The sequence below is a fragment of the Pagrus major genome, chromosome 19, assembly GCF_040436345.1.
Source record: "Pagrus major chromosome 19, Pma_NU_1.0".
NCBI lineage: Eukaryota > Metazoa > Chordata > Actinopteri > Spariformes > Sparidae > Pagrus > Pagrus major.
Genome location: NC_133233.1, coordinates 19,123,809 through 19,144,110, shown reverse-complemented (window position 1 = coordinate 19,144,110; position 20,302 = coordinate 19,123,809). Strand labels below are relative to the sequence as shown.

General features: G+C 40.4%; 1 protein-coding gene across 1 annotated transcript; it reads right to left on the bottom strand.

The window, feature by feature from the left end:
* Positions 1-11: 11 nt before the first annotated feature.
* Positions 12-11,228, bottom strand: LOC141014547 (phosphatidate phosphatase LPIN2-like). Its single transcript, XM_073488388.1, has 19 exons — positions 11,031-11,228; positions 9,930-10,025; positions 8,980-9,275; positions 8,776-8,892; positions 8,499-8,625; positions 7,923-8,397; positions 6,430-6,529; positions 5,992-6,179; positions 5,673-5,766; positions 5,518-5,587; positions 5,346-5,429; positions 5,007-5,086; positions 4,385-4,541; positions 3,865-4,013; positions 3,646-3,732; positions 3,407-3,559; positions 2,204-2,318; positions 1,931-2,034; positions 12-1,842 (listed from the first exon to the last, which is right to left on the bottom strand). Exons 1-19 carry the CDS (start codon positions 11,220-11,222, stop codon positions 1,698-1,700), a joined length of 2,829 nt encoding a protein of 942 aa, XP_073344489.1. The 5' UTR covers positions 11,223-11,228; the 3' UTR covers positions 12-1,697.
* Between the last annotated feature and the right edge of the window lie 9,074 nt (positions 11,229-20,302).

Here is a 20,302-nt window from a genome sequence, read left to right as displayed (position 1 = left end):
TTGTTTGTTCTCTGAAATGTTTTTTTTTATTAAAGCATCATCGAACATTTGATTTAACAGTTTATCACTACAATACATTCAGTAAATACACAGTTTATGTACAGTAGATCTACAGCTTTAACACACTAGAAAATGACTTTAAATAATTCATGTTTTCAACTCTCACACTAACAGATAGAAAGCCGATCAAACAGTTGAGTGTATTTCTCAAACACATCATCCAGAAAGTACTTTGTGCAAACGTTGTTACATCGTGATGTAAACAACAGTCTACAGAAAACACCTGAAGCAGCAGAACTACGACAATGTTGTGTGTTCACTTCACACAAAGTTTATCACTTTCATAGAAAGAATAAAATTTCACTGTCAGTCGTTACTGAGCAGAATAAAAACAAAACAGACTTAACATTAACATTGATATACTGTAGTTTTCACAATGGCAGAAGTCTGGCGAAAAACATCAGCGAAGATGATTCAAAATTCATCCAAAATCATTTCTACAGTAAGTCTAACTACATTTTTCTTTTGGAAAAATACTTAATACCAAATATCAGCATTATCTGCCGTTCCAAAAGTCCTTTTTTAACAGCAGTAATGCATTTTTATTAACTATGAGCCGAATCAGGTTTTTTTCAAGCATATTGTAATAGTGCAAAATCTGTAAGCTTCAGAGCAAAGACGTAAAGAGCTGAAATAAGACCGTTTAAGTATGAATAAGGCCTTAAAAGAATGAAAACAAAGCTGCTATAATTATTAACTTGTATTTTTCATAACGGCTCTCAAGGCAGGGAGAGAACGTGCAACTAAGGCTGTGTTCAGAATCGCATCCTAACATACTGTTCATACTACGTATGACGGCAGATTCAGTATGTTGTGAGTTCCAACTTTATAGCATGTGGATTTTCTGTTGACATTTATATGTATATAATGTATTTAATATCATTTATCAGCAATCGGAAAAAAAAAACACTGATTCTGATGATGGGAAAAATGCTGAATGTCAGATCAGATGCTCAGCCGGGCCAATTATCAGTCGACACATTAGTACATACATGTAAATATATGTATAATTTACTTTTACTCATTTAATATTGGATACTTTCACTCAAGTGCTTTTCCTATGGGTAACTTTCACTTTGAACTTTGAATGTGGCAGCAAAACTCGGCAACTCGTGTACCAAAATCCTCTCCGACTTTTCAGGTTGTTGTTCTGACTTGAGAGGGCATTAACATGAATTTTCGCAGTGGGAATCACGTTACGTACTGGTAAGTATGTAGTAGTCAGTGTGTAAGTATGCGATTCTGAACACAGCTGCAGTCGGTGGCCAGTTTAAGCTCAGTTATAGCAAATCCACTCCCTGAATAAGTGCTCAGGCAAACTCTTCCCATAACAGACGGCAAGAAGAACAACAACTGATATGTCACACGTTTGGCTTTCCTTTGTGCCAAAAGCTGACATAGCCTTCAAACACACCTCTTAATAACACCAAAACTAGTCTGCAAGTGCATGAAGGGAATGAGCCTTAACTGTGAAGACATGGAATACAGTAATATCCCAAACTTTCCACTAAAGAGGAATGTGTCTAAGACGATATCAAACTACTCCAGTGGCTCACAGAAATACAAAGACTTCTCAGTATGAAGTCAGTGCATACAGTTAGTTCTGTTGATTTCAAGTAATGAACCATTAATTCGAGTTACAGCAGCTCCTCAAAGCACACCTCAGCGATGGGCTGTCTCCAGAAACAGAAGGAGCTGAACTCGGGGCAGCTGAAGGTGGCGTTGTGTTGTGAACTTCGTAAAGGGAAAACGTGCTCCACTAGCTCGCTCAGCCGGCTGTATCTGTCAAATAAAAACCAGCCATGACGGGAACAATAAACGTTTGTCTGAGCGACCAAAACAATGACTCCAGTGATGGCTTGGTACTCACGATGTTTTATTGCCTTTGGCCTGCTCGAGGATTAACTCTCCTTTGGGATTCACTGTAAATATCCGGCACACAGGCACACCCACTTGCTTGTAGGCAAACACATCCTGAAACAGAAGACAGGGAGGATCATTTCAGAGTAATGGAGGCTGAACAACAGTATAACTAAACATTATACTGCTGTTGTAAAGTAAATCCCAGATGTTTCATAAAAACACAATCTATTGTGTAAACTTAAAGTGATATATAAACAAAGATGATATACTAAACACTTACACTTGCTCTGTTTCCAAACGCTGCGTAGAAAGGATTTGTGTTTGGGAAAAACAGGTTCTTGATGTCTGTGAGACATTCGATCTTGAACTTCTCAGGCTTTTTTTCAATGATCTCTCTAACAAGAGAAAGAAAAGATTACAGACTTAACCTCTGACCTTCTGCTGCTGCTGGAGTTTCCTACTGTACTGAAATGAAGCTGCGTTTCCACCAAAGTACGTTCAGCATAGTACCCTTAGAGCCCTACGTAACCCCGAGGTAACTGCAGCTGAACGCCAGATCTGGTTTGCGTTTCCACTCTGAGCAGTGATCTCCAATGTGGGTGTGGTTGTTACTGCCCGGCTTGGCCTCTCGAGAAGCTGTTGCATTTATTAACTGACACTCTGTGACCTGTACTGTACGTCACATACAAACTGCTAACGTTAGACATAGACAAATGTATCGTTTATAACCATTTATAGAGTCAATGAAGATCCGAAATGACAATAAAACAGGTTACTAAGGTCACCAATCAGTAAATATATAATATAAAGGAAAGAGAAAATCAGTCTTAAGTATTTTTACAGTGTGGTATTAGTACTTTAACACATTTCAATTCCAGCAAAAACAAACAAACCAAAGCAAATATTGGGATAAATTATCTCTGACAACAGACATGTCTCCACTGATCTGCTGACCAGGGCTCTCATTTATTAAAAATATTCTTAGATTTATGCTTTAACTCAGTCTTAAGATCATTTCCAATATTGTGCTCACATTCAATCATTAAAAGATGTTGAGTATATAAAACTTTGCTTAAGCCACTTCTGAGAATCTCATTTGAGACTTACGCATCTGTGATCAATAAATCTCAAATCAATTTAAATCGACGGCACCTGCTGCGGTTTCCTCTCATATAATGCAGCACAAATCAGGATTTATTGGAATAAATCACAGCGATGGCAGCTGAGATCAAAGCCAGGCAGCATGTGTTATTCAAACGCTACATAACCAGCAGAGAAATCACTTCAGTCTATTCTTTGCTAAGAAAAAGATCATTTCCACGTCAAAGTAACTTTTATAAATGACTTCTTACACGTGGTTTTCTGCTTCACTCTTACTTAAGAACAAACCTAATCATAACCTAGTCTTTTTATAAATGAGGCCCCAGTAACTAAAAGCGCTGACATTGATGCCAGAGATCTGTCAACAGAGACGATTTCTCACCTATGGAAGGCAGAGAAGAGGCTGCTGGGAGACAGCATGAGGGGTCCCTGAGGCAGCAGAGTCCCTCTGTCGTTCACCCAGTGCAGATATCCTCGGGTCATGTCGGCCATGCCGATGGCTCGGGCCGAGCAGTACAGGAACTTGTAACCGTTCCTGCAGCAGTCAGATATTCATAGATTAAATCTTTCACTTCACTGTCTGACATTTTTACTCTGACAGAAGGAAATACGTTGTCTTACTCGTGCACTGAGTGATAAAGTTTAGCGATTCCCTGGTGAGTCCAGTCTTTCCCGAGCTGAGGCAGAATCTGACCAAACACATCTGACCTGTGGGAAGAAAATTCATTATCAGACTCCTCATTCGAAATAATGTGCCTGAGATTGGAAGATTTGACTTCTGTTGCTGTCTGAGAATAAAGACAGCATAATGTACAGGTGGATATTTAGAGGTTTTCATACTTGGTGATGGTGCCATCGATGTCAGAGATGATGACCTTGTCGTCCCAGTTCCACAGGTATATGGTGCCCTCGCAGCGACACGTCCCCTGATACTGGGTGGTTATGCTGAAGGTGACATCATTAGGCCCCTCTCTCAGCTTCAGGCTGGCCTGAAGGAGACGAAATGAGAGCAGTTTAGAAGAATAGCCCCCCTCTTTCTAATGTCACAACCTCAGATTTTTTCCATTTTCAAACTAGTAGTTCTCAGCACTTGTCTATGTTAATGTGTTTCTGTGTCCCATCTTCATGTAATTCATCTAGATAGGATCGACTACTTTTGGCATAAAAGAGACAAACTTTTAAGAGCCACAGGGAGTCATTCATGGGATCTTAGTACACAAAATAAATAATCAAAATAAATAAAAGCTTTCCTGTTGTCTCTTAGGCCAACCTTCTTCACTGGGCTTCAGTACACATAATCAGAAAAACAGCTTCCGTCTTTGCCTAAATTTAGTGTCGCTGGCAGTGTCAGTGATCTTACTATCTGGTCAGACGACAGGCGGAGGGACTTCTTGTAGGAGTGACACGGCGCCGGGGCTGGGCCTTCTGTCTGCACATGCTCAGTGGGGTTCAGAGCAGGTGCCACAGCATTCAGCTCTTTAGCCTCATCGTCACTAGACCACTCGGCTGCTTTCTGCCTGTAGGAGGGAAAAACAATGTCTAGGTGAGTAGACGAGAGCAAACTTGGCCTGTGATGAAGACTGAGAAGTGTGTTATGTTTAAATAAGCACAATAATGAGACAATGCACTGACATACAGACACATTTTTAGCAGATTATGTGATTCAGGCTCAACTGCAGAATCATTTAGAGCCACCAGAGGGCAGCAGACCTCCTCATCTGTCTGTACAGTAACTCTGTTCAGATATGCAGCGTTTTTGTTTCTTATTTCATACAAAAACTGGATGCATCTTTAATTATCTCCAACTAGAATCAGCCTGGTTTAAAGCATCTTCCGTCTCGTCTCTTGATGACGAGTTTCTGAGTCATAAATCATCCGCACTGCTCGCTGACTAACATGCTAATCCAGCCTCTGTGGGACATGTTTACCCAACACTGTGACTGTACAGTTGTGAGGAAGCCAGAGCTTTGTTGCTGACTCACTGTGTTTCTGGGGCCGGGTGGAGGGCAGGGCTCTCTCTGGTCAGAGACTCCTGCCTCTCTAACTTGGTCTCTGATGATAACTGAAGAGAGGAAGAGACATTCTTAACCTTTTAAGAGATAAACAACCAGAATTTAAAACCAATGAACAGTAAAATATGTGATTGAAAAGGCTCTTTCATAAGCTTAAAGTCTTTACATAATAATGCAAAACATGGTCGTAATGGTTTCTGATGCATTTGCTTAGACTCATTTACAATGCAAAGCTCCTCAAACAGCTTAGGATTCCCACTGTAAACACACAGATGAAGGTGTGACTTTCCCTAAAAACCTTTGACTTACCTGCTTTACGCTGCTCTTTCTCCAGAACCACCAGCGTCCAGACTTTTTAGGCATCTTCTCCTTCACCCAGGCCTCCTCTGTAGCCTGTCATTAACATAAATGATTCATGTGTGAACAGATATGATGTGAGATCGAACAGTATGCTATAAGACACATTAGATCAAGAGCATACCTTTGGTAAGTTCTTTTGAAAAGCCTGCATGCTGAGTATCAACGGAGCTGCCAGCGTCCAGTTGTAATACCTGGTGGAAAAGGGTTTTTTTTCAAGATGTAATGTGTGATGAGTGTCCACCCACAGTGACGAGATTAGAAGGTAAGACGACTCACCTGTTCGAAATTCTAACCACCAAATTGGGATTGTCGATGATTGCTGGATTCTCTGCAAAGTCATTGTAGGTGATGATGTGCTCCATGAATTTATCTGGAGTAAAAACACTTGAGTAAATGTACGTAGTTACATTCAATCACTGTGAAAGATTAATGTGAAAAATGAAGATTACAAGAAAGAAATATGAAAATCTAAGACAGAAATTTGTAATTACACGTAAAAAAGTATCAGTAGTAAAAATTACTGATATTTTAAGACAAACCTATGAGGAGACTTGTTTTATCAGTGTTGCAGTAATAAACAGAGATTTCTGTGTACCTTTAGAGATCTCTGAGTTCTCACCAACACCTCCACACAGCGACAGGGTGACGTCAGGGAGGTCACCAGCAGAGTCGGACAGACACTCAGTGCCACTGTCTGCTGCTGCGCTGCCGACAGACTGAGGAGACTGAGATCCAGAGTGCCTCCCCATCTCCACCCAGTCTTTAGGAACCTGCTCAGACTCACTGGAGTCAGACACACACAGACACACACAGACAGTCCAGTTTCACACAATGAATCACTGAGTCGTGACAATAGCTGCAGCCATTTTCACTTCATTTGTACATGTCTTTGGTTCTGTCGGGGTGGGGTATCAAAACTCAATATTGTGGCTACATTCAAAAGTTGTCAATGAATGCTTTGTCACCTCCTGCACATATACTCATACATAGTTAAATAATCCTGAATGAGGTGACATGACTCCCAGCTTTGTACCTTTTTGGGAAGTACCGAGCAACAACGTCTGGTTCAAGTGCATTCAGGTCGTCCAGGTAAATATCTTCAGGGCCCTGATGTTGGCTCCTCTTCCTCACACCTGTATGAAAGCAGCAGAAGAGATGACGGTAAGAGTTTACTCGGAAATCTTTTCACTTCCTTTAAACTGATGTGTGTGAATGCAGAGCCGCACCAGACATTGAACACTGAACTCAGGCCCGAATAGAAACCACATCCTTCCTGTTCACATCATTTACATTGAGCTTTTTTCTTTCCCAACCAAACTAAGAATAATGGAGCTAATACAATTATTTAAGGCTTCTGTACAATTTTCATGACAAATAAGCAGATGGAATTCAAATTTATTTATTTTGAAGTCACTTGAATCTATTTTTCTATTTCTATTTTCCACTTTCTGACGCTTGCCATAAATATGTTATCATGAGATATTGGCATTGCAGTTTTTTTGCCAAGTAAGGGAGGATCATTCTTTGTGAAGACTTGGTTTTACTGCTGCTTTATCCCTTTTGTTTTTCTTCATTTATTTTGAGTTAACTTTCTGTTATTGAAAGGTTCTTCAAATATAGACATATTATTATTTCTATTATTAAGATTCAGTCGTTCTCCCCACGCCAACTACTTTCTTAAAGTCCCTATGAAGATCTTTTTTGCAGAGAAACCAAACTAACAACTTCTGTGTCTACATCAGAATTTGTTAGGAAGCTTTCCTGCCACTTTCTGTCTTTCGTAAAATCGTTTATATCCGTACTACATTAGGGCTGCAACTAACAATTATGTTCACTGTCATTTAATCTGTGATTATTTTCTTGATTAATCAGTGAGATGTTTGGTCTATAAAATGTCAGAAAATGCAGAAAAATGATGATCAGTGATTCCCAAAGCCCAAAATGACGTCCTTAAATGTCTTGTTTTGTTCACAACCAGAAGATTTTCAGTTAACTGTCATAGAGGAGGAAATAAACCAGAAAATATTCACATTTAAAAAAGCTGGATTCAGAGAATTTGTACTTTTTTTCTTAAAAGTCAAACTGATCATAAAAAATGTTGTCAATTAAATCAGGAGTTGACAACTAAATGATTTAATGTTGCGGCTCTCTACTACAGAATTGCCTTGCGGTTCTTGCCTCCACAAACCAGTCAAGTTGCTGTTCCTGAGCTATGGCGCTGAATCATGGCCAGAACAATTTTTGCAGAACATTATGATGTCACAGTTAAGTTGACCTTTGACCTTTTGGATATAAAATGTCCTCACTGTTCTTAGACATTTGCATAAAGATTTTGTCAGAATTATCATTTGAATTGTTGAGTAATGGCCAAAAATGTGTTTTGTGAGGTCCTGAAAACATCCTGCCTCGGGCCACAGCTATCACCTGGGCAGAGGCATAAAAAATACTGTAATTTCCTTCAGTGATGAACACAATTTACAGAAACTATAAAACACATTTTCAGAGTTATAAAGAAAGTCATGTTACTTCTCCTCTTGATGGGGGAGTCGCTGGCTTTAGACGAGGCTCTCGCCTCAGGACAAACTCCCGCCGAGTCTCCAGTCTCGTTACCGCCTCCACTGGCAGCGGAGCCGCTGGCCCTGCGACTTGGAGGCGAAGACGTCCACCTGGTCTTGTGCACCATTTTTGCACCCAGTTCAGAGTTCGGGGGACGTGGCCCAGAGGTAAAACTCCTGGATATTACATTTGAAAGTTCTGGCTCATGCTTGATAATGTTTGTATTGTTTGACGACACTTCAGGGGGCTGTGGTTTGTGACTGTGCTGATCAACTTTCATGGTCCGAGGTTCTGGTTTTATAATACTGCAAACAGGATCTGTGGTTCTCTGTTCTTCCCTCGACTCTTCCTCCATGGCTTCTGTGCTCAGGATAACCCTGAAGTGCGTGTTCTCAGAGGGAGTGATGGTCAACGTCTTTGGCTCTGATTTGTCCTTTTTGTTGACCTGGATGCCAGAAAGAACAGAACAAGAATACATATTCACATTTCCCACAAATCTTCCTTGTCTCAAAGACCAAAGTTTAGACCAGACTCTAGCAGCCTCACCCTGGTGGACTCTGGAAACTCGCCCCAGGTCCACTGCATGTGGGACTCGGCCCTGAGCATGCTCTCTGCAGGCTTCACCATCAGCTCGGAGTCACTCTTGGGCGACATGGGCTCGGACATCTCCCTGCTGTAAACAAACACCACATTTCCACTGAGTCAGCTGTAACAACTTGTGGGAGTGATTTGTTTAACTCAGCTTTTGATGAACTAGATGGAAATTATGTCTCATCGTTTCTCTGTGTTTGTGTAAATACAGGACAGAGTGGGGCGGCCGTACATAGTGCAAGGGGACCAGTCCCCGTCGGAGAAAGGGTAGCTGTCCCATTCGAGGGTGGTGAGGGGGGAGTGTTGCCTGTGGTCCATGTTGTCCTTCATCAAGGAGAGTGAAGATGTTCTGAAGACAGGAAACAATTAAATCAACAACTTTTTCCAACAATCAATGCATAAAAACGCAGCTTTTAAACTGAACATATTAACTGACCGTCCATGTGACGTGTTCTGCTCCTCGTCTGAACTGAGCTCACACAGCTCCAGCTCCCCGCCTGCAGATGTGGTTTGCTCCTCCTTGCGTGGCTCGGCTTTGTGCTTCCTCCTGCGTCTCTTCCTCTTCTTGCCGGCAGTGTTGGAGCAGGTCTGCAGGTTTCCAGAGGACGGGTCGTCTTGACTCAGAGGCTGACTGTTCTCCGCCGCTGGTCCCACACATCTGGGCTCTCTGTTCCTGAATAAAGCATCTTCTGTGGGGATGGGCGAGGTCACCAGGTGGGCTGGGACTTTCTCCTGTGTCGAGATAAAAAAATTATATTTATTTATTCATATTTGGTTTGTTTTGCTCATTTCAACGTACGATTTCCAGAAGAATTGTACAAGACACATAATACACATTTAACCACTTATACTAACTTTTATTGCCTGCTCCTTTCCAAATAATAACATAAGATACTGTAGATACAGATGGAAAACCCCTCTATGTTTACCTTTTCCTTTTCACAAATCATATTACATTCCTTATATAAAGGACCTTATATAAAGTGTTACTGTGCTTTGAGCTAAATGCTAATGTCAGCATGCTAAAATGCTCACAATGACCATGCTAGCATGTTAATGTAATGCTTTTTTAGTGGACAAGAAAAACTTTTGACCGGCTGATGCTGCCAGAGGAAGTCAGAGGATCACCAAAGTCACTAAGATTCATCCTCTGCGGACGATAAATGTCGGTACAAAATGTAATTGCAATCCATCCAATAATTTCTGAGACACTAACAGACCGACGGTGTCATCCCTGCCAGCATGACTGTAAAAAGAAAGCTAAGGAGGACAGGTCCAAGAAATATTGGATGTTGTTATCTTAGTAACTGAGTTCTACTAGTAAATAAGAGAAGTTCAGCTGAAATTCAACATTAAAACATTTTTCATTTTCATCATCAAACTCACATTGTGCTGCTCTGTCTCCCGGACAAAAAAGGCCTCTCCGTTGTCTCCAAGCTTCATGTGCAGCTCCACAGGCTCCCCATTGATTTCTATGTCAATCTGCAGAGTCAAACAAACAAACACATTTCTGTTGGAAGTTCACCACGTTCTCCTCAGACGGCCTCAGGTTTTAGCAGACATTAATCAGGTTTGTTTACACCAAAAAGCAGCATTTGCATTTTCTACAATGAAGCTCATTGATGAAAAGAAACTGTGCCACAGATTTACCTGAAGAATTAGGGTTAAGCCGGAGAAAAATGGAGAACAGATTGTTCGAAAGCTTGCAGTTTTCACAATACAGCAGAAGTTTCTATCCATGTATTAAACCGTCAGGGTATTTTCAGAGCCTGCCTGAGTGGAATTAGGTTTGTTTAAAGGTCAACAACACAAGTAACCTAACAGGATGTAAGTTGTGTGCACAGAGTCAGTAATGAACCAAAAATCTACTAAAATTGTCTGCAAGAAGCTGACATGTAACGAGAGGTCACGATCTGGTTTTCTTCTGTTTTTTCCTGCTTTTGATGATTCACATCTTGACTGAAATTGAAACTACAGACTGTTTCCTGTACTGTCCGGCTCTCATGTGAGTCTGTAAAGATAAAGGCTTTTCTATAAGACACTTTTTTTGAATGGGAAGAATCTTACTAAGCTGGGAATAAGAGGCTAAACTGAGCTTGAGTCTGTGTAGCCCACCTTAGCAGTCAGCTGACAACCACACCGTGTCTAAAAATAGAGAGGAAGGGCGATCTGCTCTGGCGAGAAGCAGAGAGTGGATGGTAATGTTCAGAGAGCTTCAGAGGGAGAGCAGAGAAATCTATCATGCAGCTCCATCACAACATTTTAAAGCATCAACGCCAGAGCTTTGAGAGCAGGAGGAGTGAAACCTGATATGCTGCCACTGACTTTTGCTTTAGATCTTCAGATGGAAAATCATTTTAGTTGCACAAATAATCTGGCGCCATTTCTCATCACTGGTTAATTTTACATGTTAAACGTCAGTAATTTTTTACGTTAATTTCCAAATATCTGATTGTCTTTTTCCTTTGACTAATGTAGGACACTCACCACTTTCTCCCTGGAGCGCAGCACTCCCAGTTTTCCAAAGCGGACGTGGAAAGGGGAGCACTGGAACGTCCCATCAGGCTGTCGGACCACGACCACGTCGATGCAGCCTGACAGAGTGGCCTGATTGATCCCTTTATACAACTCCTTCACTGTCACCAGCACCTGGCCCGCCAGCTGCCCCACGTAATTCATGGTGTCCACCTGTCAGCAAAGACACCCGTCATTAATAAGCATAAATGTGAGAATATAAGTTTAACACCTGAAATACCAGCAGAACGAAAACCAGCCCCTACTTTCTTTTACTAGGCCAGTGTCCCAATAGCACGGCTCCTGTTGTTCAGAATAGTATGCGAAGGAAATGCATGCTGGTCCCTGAACGCAGCGGCTCTGTCCCATTTTCCTCAAAAGAGTCCTGAGCTGATGGAGACTTAATCAGGCCCTCGAATGCAGCAACAAGGTCGGACAGAGCGGACAGTGTGTGTTTCTGTCCCCACAAGGAACACACTCTCAAAATGACCCGGTTTTGTTCAATATAGCAGCAGCTACTCAGGCTCTTTTTAAGTTTATGTCACTTTTTTATTACTGATAGTTAAAAACAAGTATGTTCTCACCATGAGTATTAATGAGAGATGTTCTGATACCATTTCTTTCTGCACAATACTGATGCTGATACCTGAACTCATCCGATACCAAGTACCAGTCCGATAAAACTACTAACCATGTATGGATGTTATGTTAAAAGTTGCAATATGTAATAATTTTAGTTCAAAACATTCAAAAATTAACCTGGATTATTAACAGAATGTAAGGAAATAACCGATGTTATATCAAAGACGTCTAGCCATTGTGCTGAAGAGATATCTACTGACGTTAGCATGCTACACAGCTAGCCCCAGGCCTGAAAACCTCTTCCTCCCAGAGGTCCAAAGCTCCTGTGTTGGCAGTGCAAACCCCAACACCCCCCTGGTTGTCCGGCTAGCTGCACGGCTAACTGAGCTAACAAGCCAACAGTAGCTACAGGCATGATGTATAAAAAAGAAAACAATCAGCAGTGATTCTGGTGAAATGCTGCCCCTATTTGTTGGTAGTACAAATTCAAGGTGCAGGGTGATCAAACAACATCTTTTCACCCTTGTGTCAACCAGAAAACGGCAATAAAGTTTTATACACACTGCTACTGCGATCACTGATAAAGACAATCGACTGTGTGTTTCAGTATTTAGGACAATGGTTTACACTGACTAAATCAGAGCTGAATACCAGCTGGATGGACTTTGAAACCATTCAGGCTCTTAGACCGGCAGCCTCTGCACCAATTGAACTCTTAATACACTTAACTGGTGGCGAAGGGAAATACAGTCTAAATATAACTATCTGCTGGGAATCACTTAAATAATATAGATGTGATGAATGCATTCAGCATACCAGGAACAAAACAACAAAAGGACATATCATGACTCGACTCACATACAGTATATCTCTGATAATGAACTCTCTATCAGGTGACAAACAGTGTGGCACTAAAACTACTGACAATATAAAATACATTGAGCAACATGGTGATAAAAAACATGAGATGATTTAGATTGACCTTTTTTTTTAAAGTAAAATATATCTAATTCATGGGATTAGCCTCAAAAACAAAATTCCCATTTGGTCTATTAATTAAAATTAAAAGAGAAGTTTATACTAGATAATGTTGTATGTAGCAGACGCTGTCTAGGCTGTTACAGTAACTTCTTTTGTTTAAGGGTTATATCGACCCAGAGATCAATGTGATAAATTATATTACGGTTGTTTTAAGACCATTTTATCCCACTGACATAACAATAATTTAAAAGCATAATAATGCAAGTAAGAATTTTAGTGAAAAATTATTAACAGAATGTGAAGAAATAACAGTTTTGACATTATGACATCCACATGTAAATACAATATTGTGTTGCAGAGATATCTACTGGGGTTAGCATGCTGACTAACTAGCTCTTACGTACAAGACACCAACATTTCCTCCGAGCTCTGCTAGTTGCACGCTAACTGAGCTAACTAGCTAATAGTAGCTACAGTTAGCAGCAGTTAGTGATTATTATATTACAGGATGCCTATTCTTACATGTTGGACCTTTAAAAGAGCAATAACCTTTCAGTTACCAAACCAAACTCATTAAAGTCAATGACGTGTATTTGTAGGTCGACAATAATTATTGTGAAAAACGTAATTCTGTCAAAAAAATAAAATGATATATACTGTGATTTATTCTTCTGATTATCCACTAGATCACTGTATCTATTGTCTGCCACCTCCAACGGAAAGGTTGTCTGGTTTGGTTTAGGGCTAGAAAAAGACTGGGTTAAAAACTGAGTCACAATAACAGTTAAAACTGTGGTTAGGATGAAGTCATGTTTACCAGAGTAGAGATCAGTAAGACTGCACTTTCCAAAATAGAGTCATTAGAGTTTAATGAGAGCCACAATAAAGAAAACTCACTCACTCTGCATATTGAAACGAAAGTCTAACCAGCACCTCAACTCACCAGAGTCCAGGGGGACTTCAGGTGCAGCTGTCGGTCCTGCCGCTGCTCTCCAGGAAACCTCTGTAAGAGCTCCTCCATGTCACCCCAACAGGACTGAGCTGAGCGAAGGCCTGCTCAGCCAACCTGCTCCTGCTCTGTGCCATGCACCACAGCTCCTCAGACCCGTCTAACACGACTGGAGGAAAATTACCCCCAGCCTGAACCATAAAACGCTTACATAAGCTCCCTGAGCACCGGCCCCCTGTCACCACCAACCTGACCTCAAAAAAGTCTTTTGAGAAACAGCTTGAGGGGAAATTTTTATCTATTTATTATTTGTTTGACTACTCTAACACGTGAAAAACAATGACAAAGGCACACAAACGCTGCATTTTAGCATGTTAAGGGTACAACTTCTGGGGACCATGAATGTCTGAGCTATTTTTTTTGCCAGCTCAGGAGACCATCAAAGTCAGCGAGCTTCATCTTCTGGGGACTATGAATGTCTACGCTAAATTTGTGCCAGTTACTCAACTAAATGTTGCGATATTTCACTGGATACAGTCAGTGAACTCTTTGGATAGCTGGTAGTGCTAGAAGAAAGGTTAGGAGATCATCAAAGTCAGTAGGCTTCATCCTCTTGGGACTTTTTTGCCAACCAGTCAAGTATGTTGGGATATTTTACTAGATGCAGTCAGTGAAAAGTTTGGTTAGCTGGTGGTGCAAGAGGAAACAATATGGGATCATGAAGTGATCCCAATGGCTTCATCTGCTGGGGTCCACGAATGTCTGAACTAAATGGCAATCCATTCAATAATTGTCAAGATATTTCAGTCTGTACCGAAGTAGTGGACTGAGACCAACAATGCCATCCCTACAGCCATGTTGTTTATAAGTGTTTGAGTCTTATAACGAGTATAACTAACCAAGTAACAAACATTATTCCAGTCTGCTGAGCACCAGTTGATAATAGTATCACACTGTGTTCCTACAATGAGCTGTGGCTTTCCCCCCCAGTGAACCACATTGTAGAGTGAAAGTGCACTGCTCATTTAATGGACAAAGCAGAAGTGTCTAGATGAGAGTCATCAGCCCCGATAGCAACGCTGCATAACCAGAACTCTCCAGTGAGCTGACAACACACTGTCTGCATGAACTACACACAACACCAAATTTAGTAAGAGCCTCAACTCAAACAGCACTTCATACAGACCGCTCTGCTACAGCACTTGAATAACGATGTAGTGGTACGATGTTCTGCACAGTTTGTCTTTGCTTGTGGCTTGAAATAAACTGAAACTAGAGTTAGTTTTTCTCCCTGATCAATGCTAGTGTTCATGTATACACCAGTAGTGGAAAGTAACTAGGTACATTTACTTAAGTTCTGTACTTAAGTACAAATTTTTCATTTTAAAAAGGTGCATAGCTCCAATGTCAGAGTAAAAGCAATTTGACTTTGTATTATCGGCTCTATTTATCAGATATAGTTTCACAGATATTGCCAATCCCGATTCCCAATATCGGTTCAATATGCCGTGCATCACTGGGGAAAACAAATATCAAAATATCATAAATGAATAAAACACAAAACAAAATAAAACCACACAACCAAACAATAAATAAAATGGACTTTCAGGCTTTCTCAACAAAAATTGCGTGCAAAACAACAACATAAGTCGATTAGATATGTACAATAAGTCAATAATGTAATTATTGCGATAGGCCTACAACTGACTAATCGATGAATTGTTTCAGCCCTAGTTTAAAGGCAACTAAAGCAAACTCCAGCTGTTGTAGACCGGTGAGGAAGTGGCTCTTGAGTTGAGATTGTTTTGTCTCCAAGGTCAAGACACAACAAAAGAAAGAAACTGAAAGTGTTTAACTTCTCTTGTCATTTTAAAACAATATGTGGTTTTGCTTCCTCCTCATTTACAAGAATCAAGTTAAAGACTATAACATAAAAGCTTTACAGCCTCTTTATAAGACAATAATCTACGTTTCTCACGGTGCAGTTACAGTCAAGATGACCAACCTCCTAATGCTTTGTTGTTTAAATGCCCCAGTACTTGATGACACAACTCCGGCACAACCAGGTCTCATCCGCGACACACTGAGGGGACCTTAAGAGGTGTTAATCCTGTTTACAAGCTTAGTACAGATCTAGCTTTCCCTGTCTCGGCACGTTTGTCCTGCTGGTTACGTCCAACTGTCCAACGTGATCCTGCAGTTGTTGTTTGGACCACCGTTATGTCACTGCAGGTTTTTACTTCAACAACCAGTTTCTGACTAATACAATACGACAATGATTTTGACTTTGCAAACTACAAGTTGTACATTACAGTTATTTACAATTGATTGTCATTTATCAGTCCAAAACCCAACATTATTCCCATTTGAAGAGCTCGAACCAGGTGTGTTTGGCATTTTATCTTGAAAAATGACAGTGCAATTCATCAACTAATTATTTTTTCATTAATTGGAACAATATTTTGGTTCTTTAAAAGACCTAGTATGTGTGGGAGATGTTATCTCTGAGGAAACAAATATATTATAATATGAAAAACTCCAGATTTACAGCTATATTGCAGACTTTAAGGAGGAAAACTAGCAAGAAATACAGAGCTAAAATAGCCTAAATCTCAGAAAATTGATATACAATACAGTACACTGGTATATCTCACAATAAGGTTGCTTATCTCTGTTTGACAGGATGTGGTTTAACACAATTACATCATAAAACCTGCATACTCTGTAATGCAGCCATCGATTGTGAAAAATATAATAAAAACAAATCCATCCACCTCATACTGTTCGTGCTATTTAAAAAATGTAGTCACAGCACCTGTGGGTGATGTGAAGCCTTCAGGTACAGTAAAGCATTATCGCCATTAAACCTATGAGGCGTTTAGTCACCCATGGTGGGGGGTTAATTTGACATAATAGACATTTCTGTGAAATACTTGAATTTTATAAAGCAGCAACATGTCGTAGGCTACAGTAGTTAATGCGTACTATATATATAACTACACACATTTATATTTTAACACGTCATAGGCGATAAACACGAGTTACAAACTAACTTCAACGTCTCCTCCGGAAGGTTTTTAACGACTCCGCTGCCGGTGTGTTCACGGCACAGAGGAGCGACATTAACCAGCAGCATTAAAACACACGTCACGTCTATTTTCTGTTTATCTACAGGTGTTAGAGGAGGATACGGAGGAGAATTAGCTGATGAAACCATCCTACCTGCCGGAGTAGAGGCTGACCCGCAGGCAGTCCCACCTTTCAGTCGCTTCCTCCGCCGGCAGCTCGTCGACTCTGAAGCCGACAACACCACGTGACCCCCGCAGCGCCCAGGCTGCACGTGATGAACGCGGGAGGACACATGATGAGGTTAATTATTGAGGTTAATTATTACAGATTTATTAGGGAGCTCGGGATTTTCCACCGCCATCACTCTCTAAAATGCAGACAGCCATCCTCCCAGAAAAACAATATGACTATGCTGAGGATAAAAAGGTCTCATGTGATGTTTCCAACATTCATTTAATACTTTTTGTCACTACGTGGGCCTACTGAGCAAATCCAGATTAATAATTATATTAAAAAAATACATCATGATGTATTATTATCACTTAAAGGTGCAATATGTAAGAATTTTAGCTGAAAACATCAAAACATTAACAAAATTATCAACAGGATTTAAGAATAGAAGAAACAGTTTGACGTTATGACATCTGTGTGTTGTGTTGCAAATATGTCTACGCAGCCCGTCCCTGTCAACACTCCCCCAGTGCGTCAAGCTCCCAGACCGCTAACTGCACGGCTAACTGAGCTAACCTGCCAACAACAGCTACAGTTAGCAGCAGTTAGCGGTTACTCTAGTTTTATCCTAATTATGATTTTGTATAATATTCTGCCTATACAATGTTGTTTAACCCCTAGTTATCTGTCACTGTTGGTCTACTTAGTATTTTAGTATGTACTTGTGGACTTCTCATTACTGATCTTTCCCTCATTATACTTTATTTCTTCCTGCATTAGAGAGAGTGTAACTAACATCTGACTTAATTGATTTCACGTGATGAAGCTACCTTAAAATCACGTATTTCAATATAGGCTGTTCGATTCAAGATTCACTTCCTTGCTACAAGTAGATAAGAGAGCTTAAAAAGAAACAAGAACACGTTTGTTTGTCTGCACTAAAATGAAGTGCGGCAAGTTAATATCACAATGAGAAAATTAATTTTCCACTCTCCATGTGGAGGTCAGAGAGGTCACAATCAGTAAAAAAGAGTTAGAGGGCTGCAGCACTGCGGGTGGGATGGGATTGTCTGGGATTTGCTCCAGCAGGGTTCAGCGGGCAGACATTTGACAACACAGTTTAGACTGAACCTGAATCCTCAGCCAATGAAACGGAAGTGTGTCACCAAACTTAATCTGGAGGGGAAGTAGAAAGTTTCAATTCCCCATTAAACACAAGCTGAGTCAGACTATGACTGGCTGGTTTAAGGTACAGTCAATGGCATAAAAACATCTTTTGTATTTAGTTGAAGCAACTGACCTGTTTCACTCCATGAATTTCTTGTTTGCTTTGTTCTTCCCTCCGACTACCGAGTGCCTCACCTCTGTCAGCCTCTGTGTCACTCTGTATACCCCTAAACCTTCTGGCACGATATTTACTTACAGGGGACCATTTAAATCAGCAAATATGTCAACAGATCCTTTATTCAAGCAAATATGATGAAAAACGTACACACGGTATGCAAAATATCAGAATCAAACGCAGGTACATTGTAAAAACAGTGGTCTGTGAGGTTTTATTATGATATAAAAGATAATATAAAGCTCCGTAAGATACTTACTCTATTACATAAATGTGGAATATTATTATCATTAACATTCGATAAGAGCAAATGCAACATATTAGTTGCGATCATGGAAACACGTCAATCATATTAAGCACAAAAGCCCACATCAAACTTGTATAATATGTACGTATATGTGAGATACGCAATACTTTTATTCACTCAGTGTTTCTGGCTGAGGCTCATCTTGAGTCTCCTTCACTGTGTCTGCAGGCTGCTCGGGGCCTTCTGATTGGTCAGAAGTCACAGGCTGGTCAGCAGTCTCCTCTTTTGCATCTTCGTTTTGTTCAGATTTTGACGCTTCGACTGCAACTTTCTCCTCATCTTTCTGCACTTGATTCTCCTTTTTGTCTTCAACCTTGTCCATGGCAAGTGTCTTCGCTACAGAGTCTGCAAGAGAACAATCATTAGTAAACACGTCGCCGCCTAAGCCGTACTGCAATGTCTCATTCACGCCCTCTCACCCTTTCGCTTCTGCGTTTTCGTCCCAGTAACTGGGCTTTTCATCTTTTCCACTGGGGTATTCGGGCTGTACACCACATTTCCATCTGCATCAGTCCAATATGAAGTAATACCCAAGTCAGGTGTTCCCTCTATGACCTCCACCTGAGATGAGAAAACTGGAGTTAGAAGTCACCATGTAATAAAAGCCTGAAATAATCTATCACACCATCCAAAGAATGATGTCCACTACTTACCCAGGAAGTTCAATGAGGCCAAAAAATACCTATGATTGGTGAAATAGTCCAGATACACTCGACTACAATCAAAAATGTAAATCAAGCCTTAAACATTTGAGTCAACATAACCTAGGATGAATTTTGACGCCTTATTGCCTTTTAAAATAAATTTCAAATGAACTTAATTCGAGAAAACAAGTTTAATAACCTGAAGATATTAAGTTGAATAAACAACTTATTTGAATTAGTTGACTCAACTACATCTATTCAACTCATGATTTTAAGTGAAAAGACTTCAAGTAGGAAGAACTTGTTTTAAAGTTTTGACAGTAAAAACTAAAATGATAAAGTTAAATTGACTTGAAATGAATAATAAAACGTGTATATTTATGTTAAGTTAGTGAGAAAAGATTAGTTGATTCCATGAAATTACTGTATGATTTTTACAGTGGATGAGAAAAAAATTGTTCAACACCGCTCTCAAGAATCAGCAGGAGCAGCTTAGCTTAGCATAAAGACTGGAAATACCTTAAAACATCAGAAACAGCGTGCCGGGCTCCGTCCAAAGATAAAGAAAACTGCCTATCAGCAACTCTAAAGATCTCCAACTAACACGTATCTTGTTCGTTTAATCCAGGATGGTGGGCCACTGGCCAAAAGTAAAAGTTTATAGTATTGTTAAGATTCAAAATGGCACGAGGATCCCAAGTTCCCTAATTGACAATATTAACAAAGCGGCCACTTCGCGATCGATCAGCTCCACTAATGTAGCTCAGAAGTAACTGAATGCTAACGTTAGCCCGATCTATCCATCATCATTTAAGCTGCTGATCAGTCAGGAAGCAGTGAAATAAAAACAATCTATTTTCTATGTTTATGGGACTTGAAACCTGGAACAACTACGACATTTGAGTTTCCCACCTCGACTGTGATTTCAGAGGAAAATGGCCCTATTTTAAGTATTTAACCTCACAAAAATCAATCGATGTATGACTGTACCGTTGGATGCTGGTGACCGGACGACAACAAGGGGAAACAGCATTAGTTTTCTCTCACTTACACTCTGGTGAGCTTGATTTTGTTCGCTCTGTTTGTGCCCATCTATCAGTGAGTTTTTAGTTTCCACAGCGTCATAAATCAAGCACACCATGGTTATTGCAGTAGAGAGAGGGTTTGTCTCCATGCTGGTGGTTGATCTTCTCGCAGTCG

Excerpts from the sequence above, each read along its gene's own strand:
- LOC141014547 (XM_073488388.1), bottom strand. The coding sequence starts at position 11,222 with ATGAATTACGTGGGGCAGCTGGCGGGCCAGGTGCTGGTGACAGTGAAG. Across the intron at positions 8,626-8,775 it reads GACTGGTCCCCTTGCACTAT|CAGGGAGATGTCCGAGCCCA; the intron begins GTACGGCCGCCC and ends GTTTGTTTACAG. Across the intron at positions 5,767-5,991 it reads GAACTCAGAGATCTCTAAAG|ATAAATTCATGGAGCACATC; the intron begins GTACACAGAAAT and ends TTTTTACTCCAG.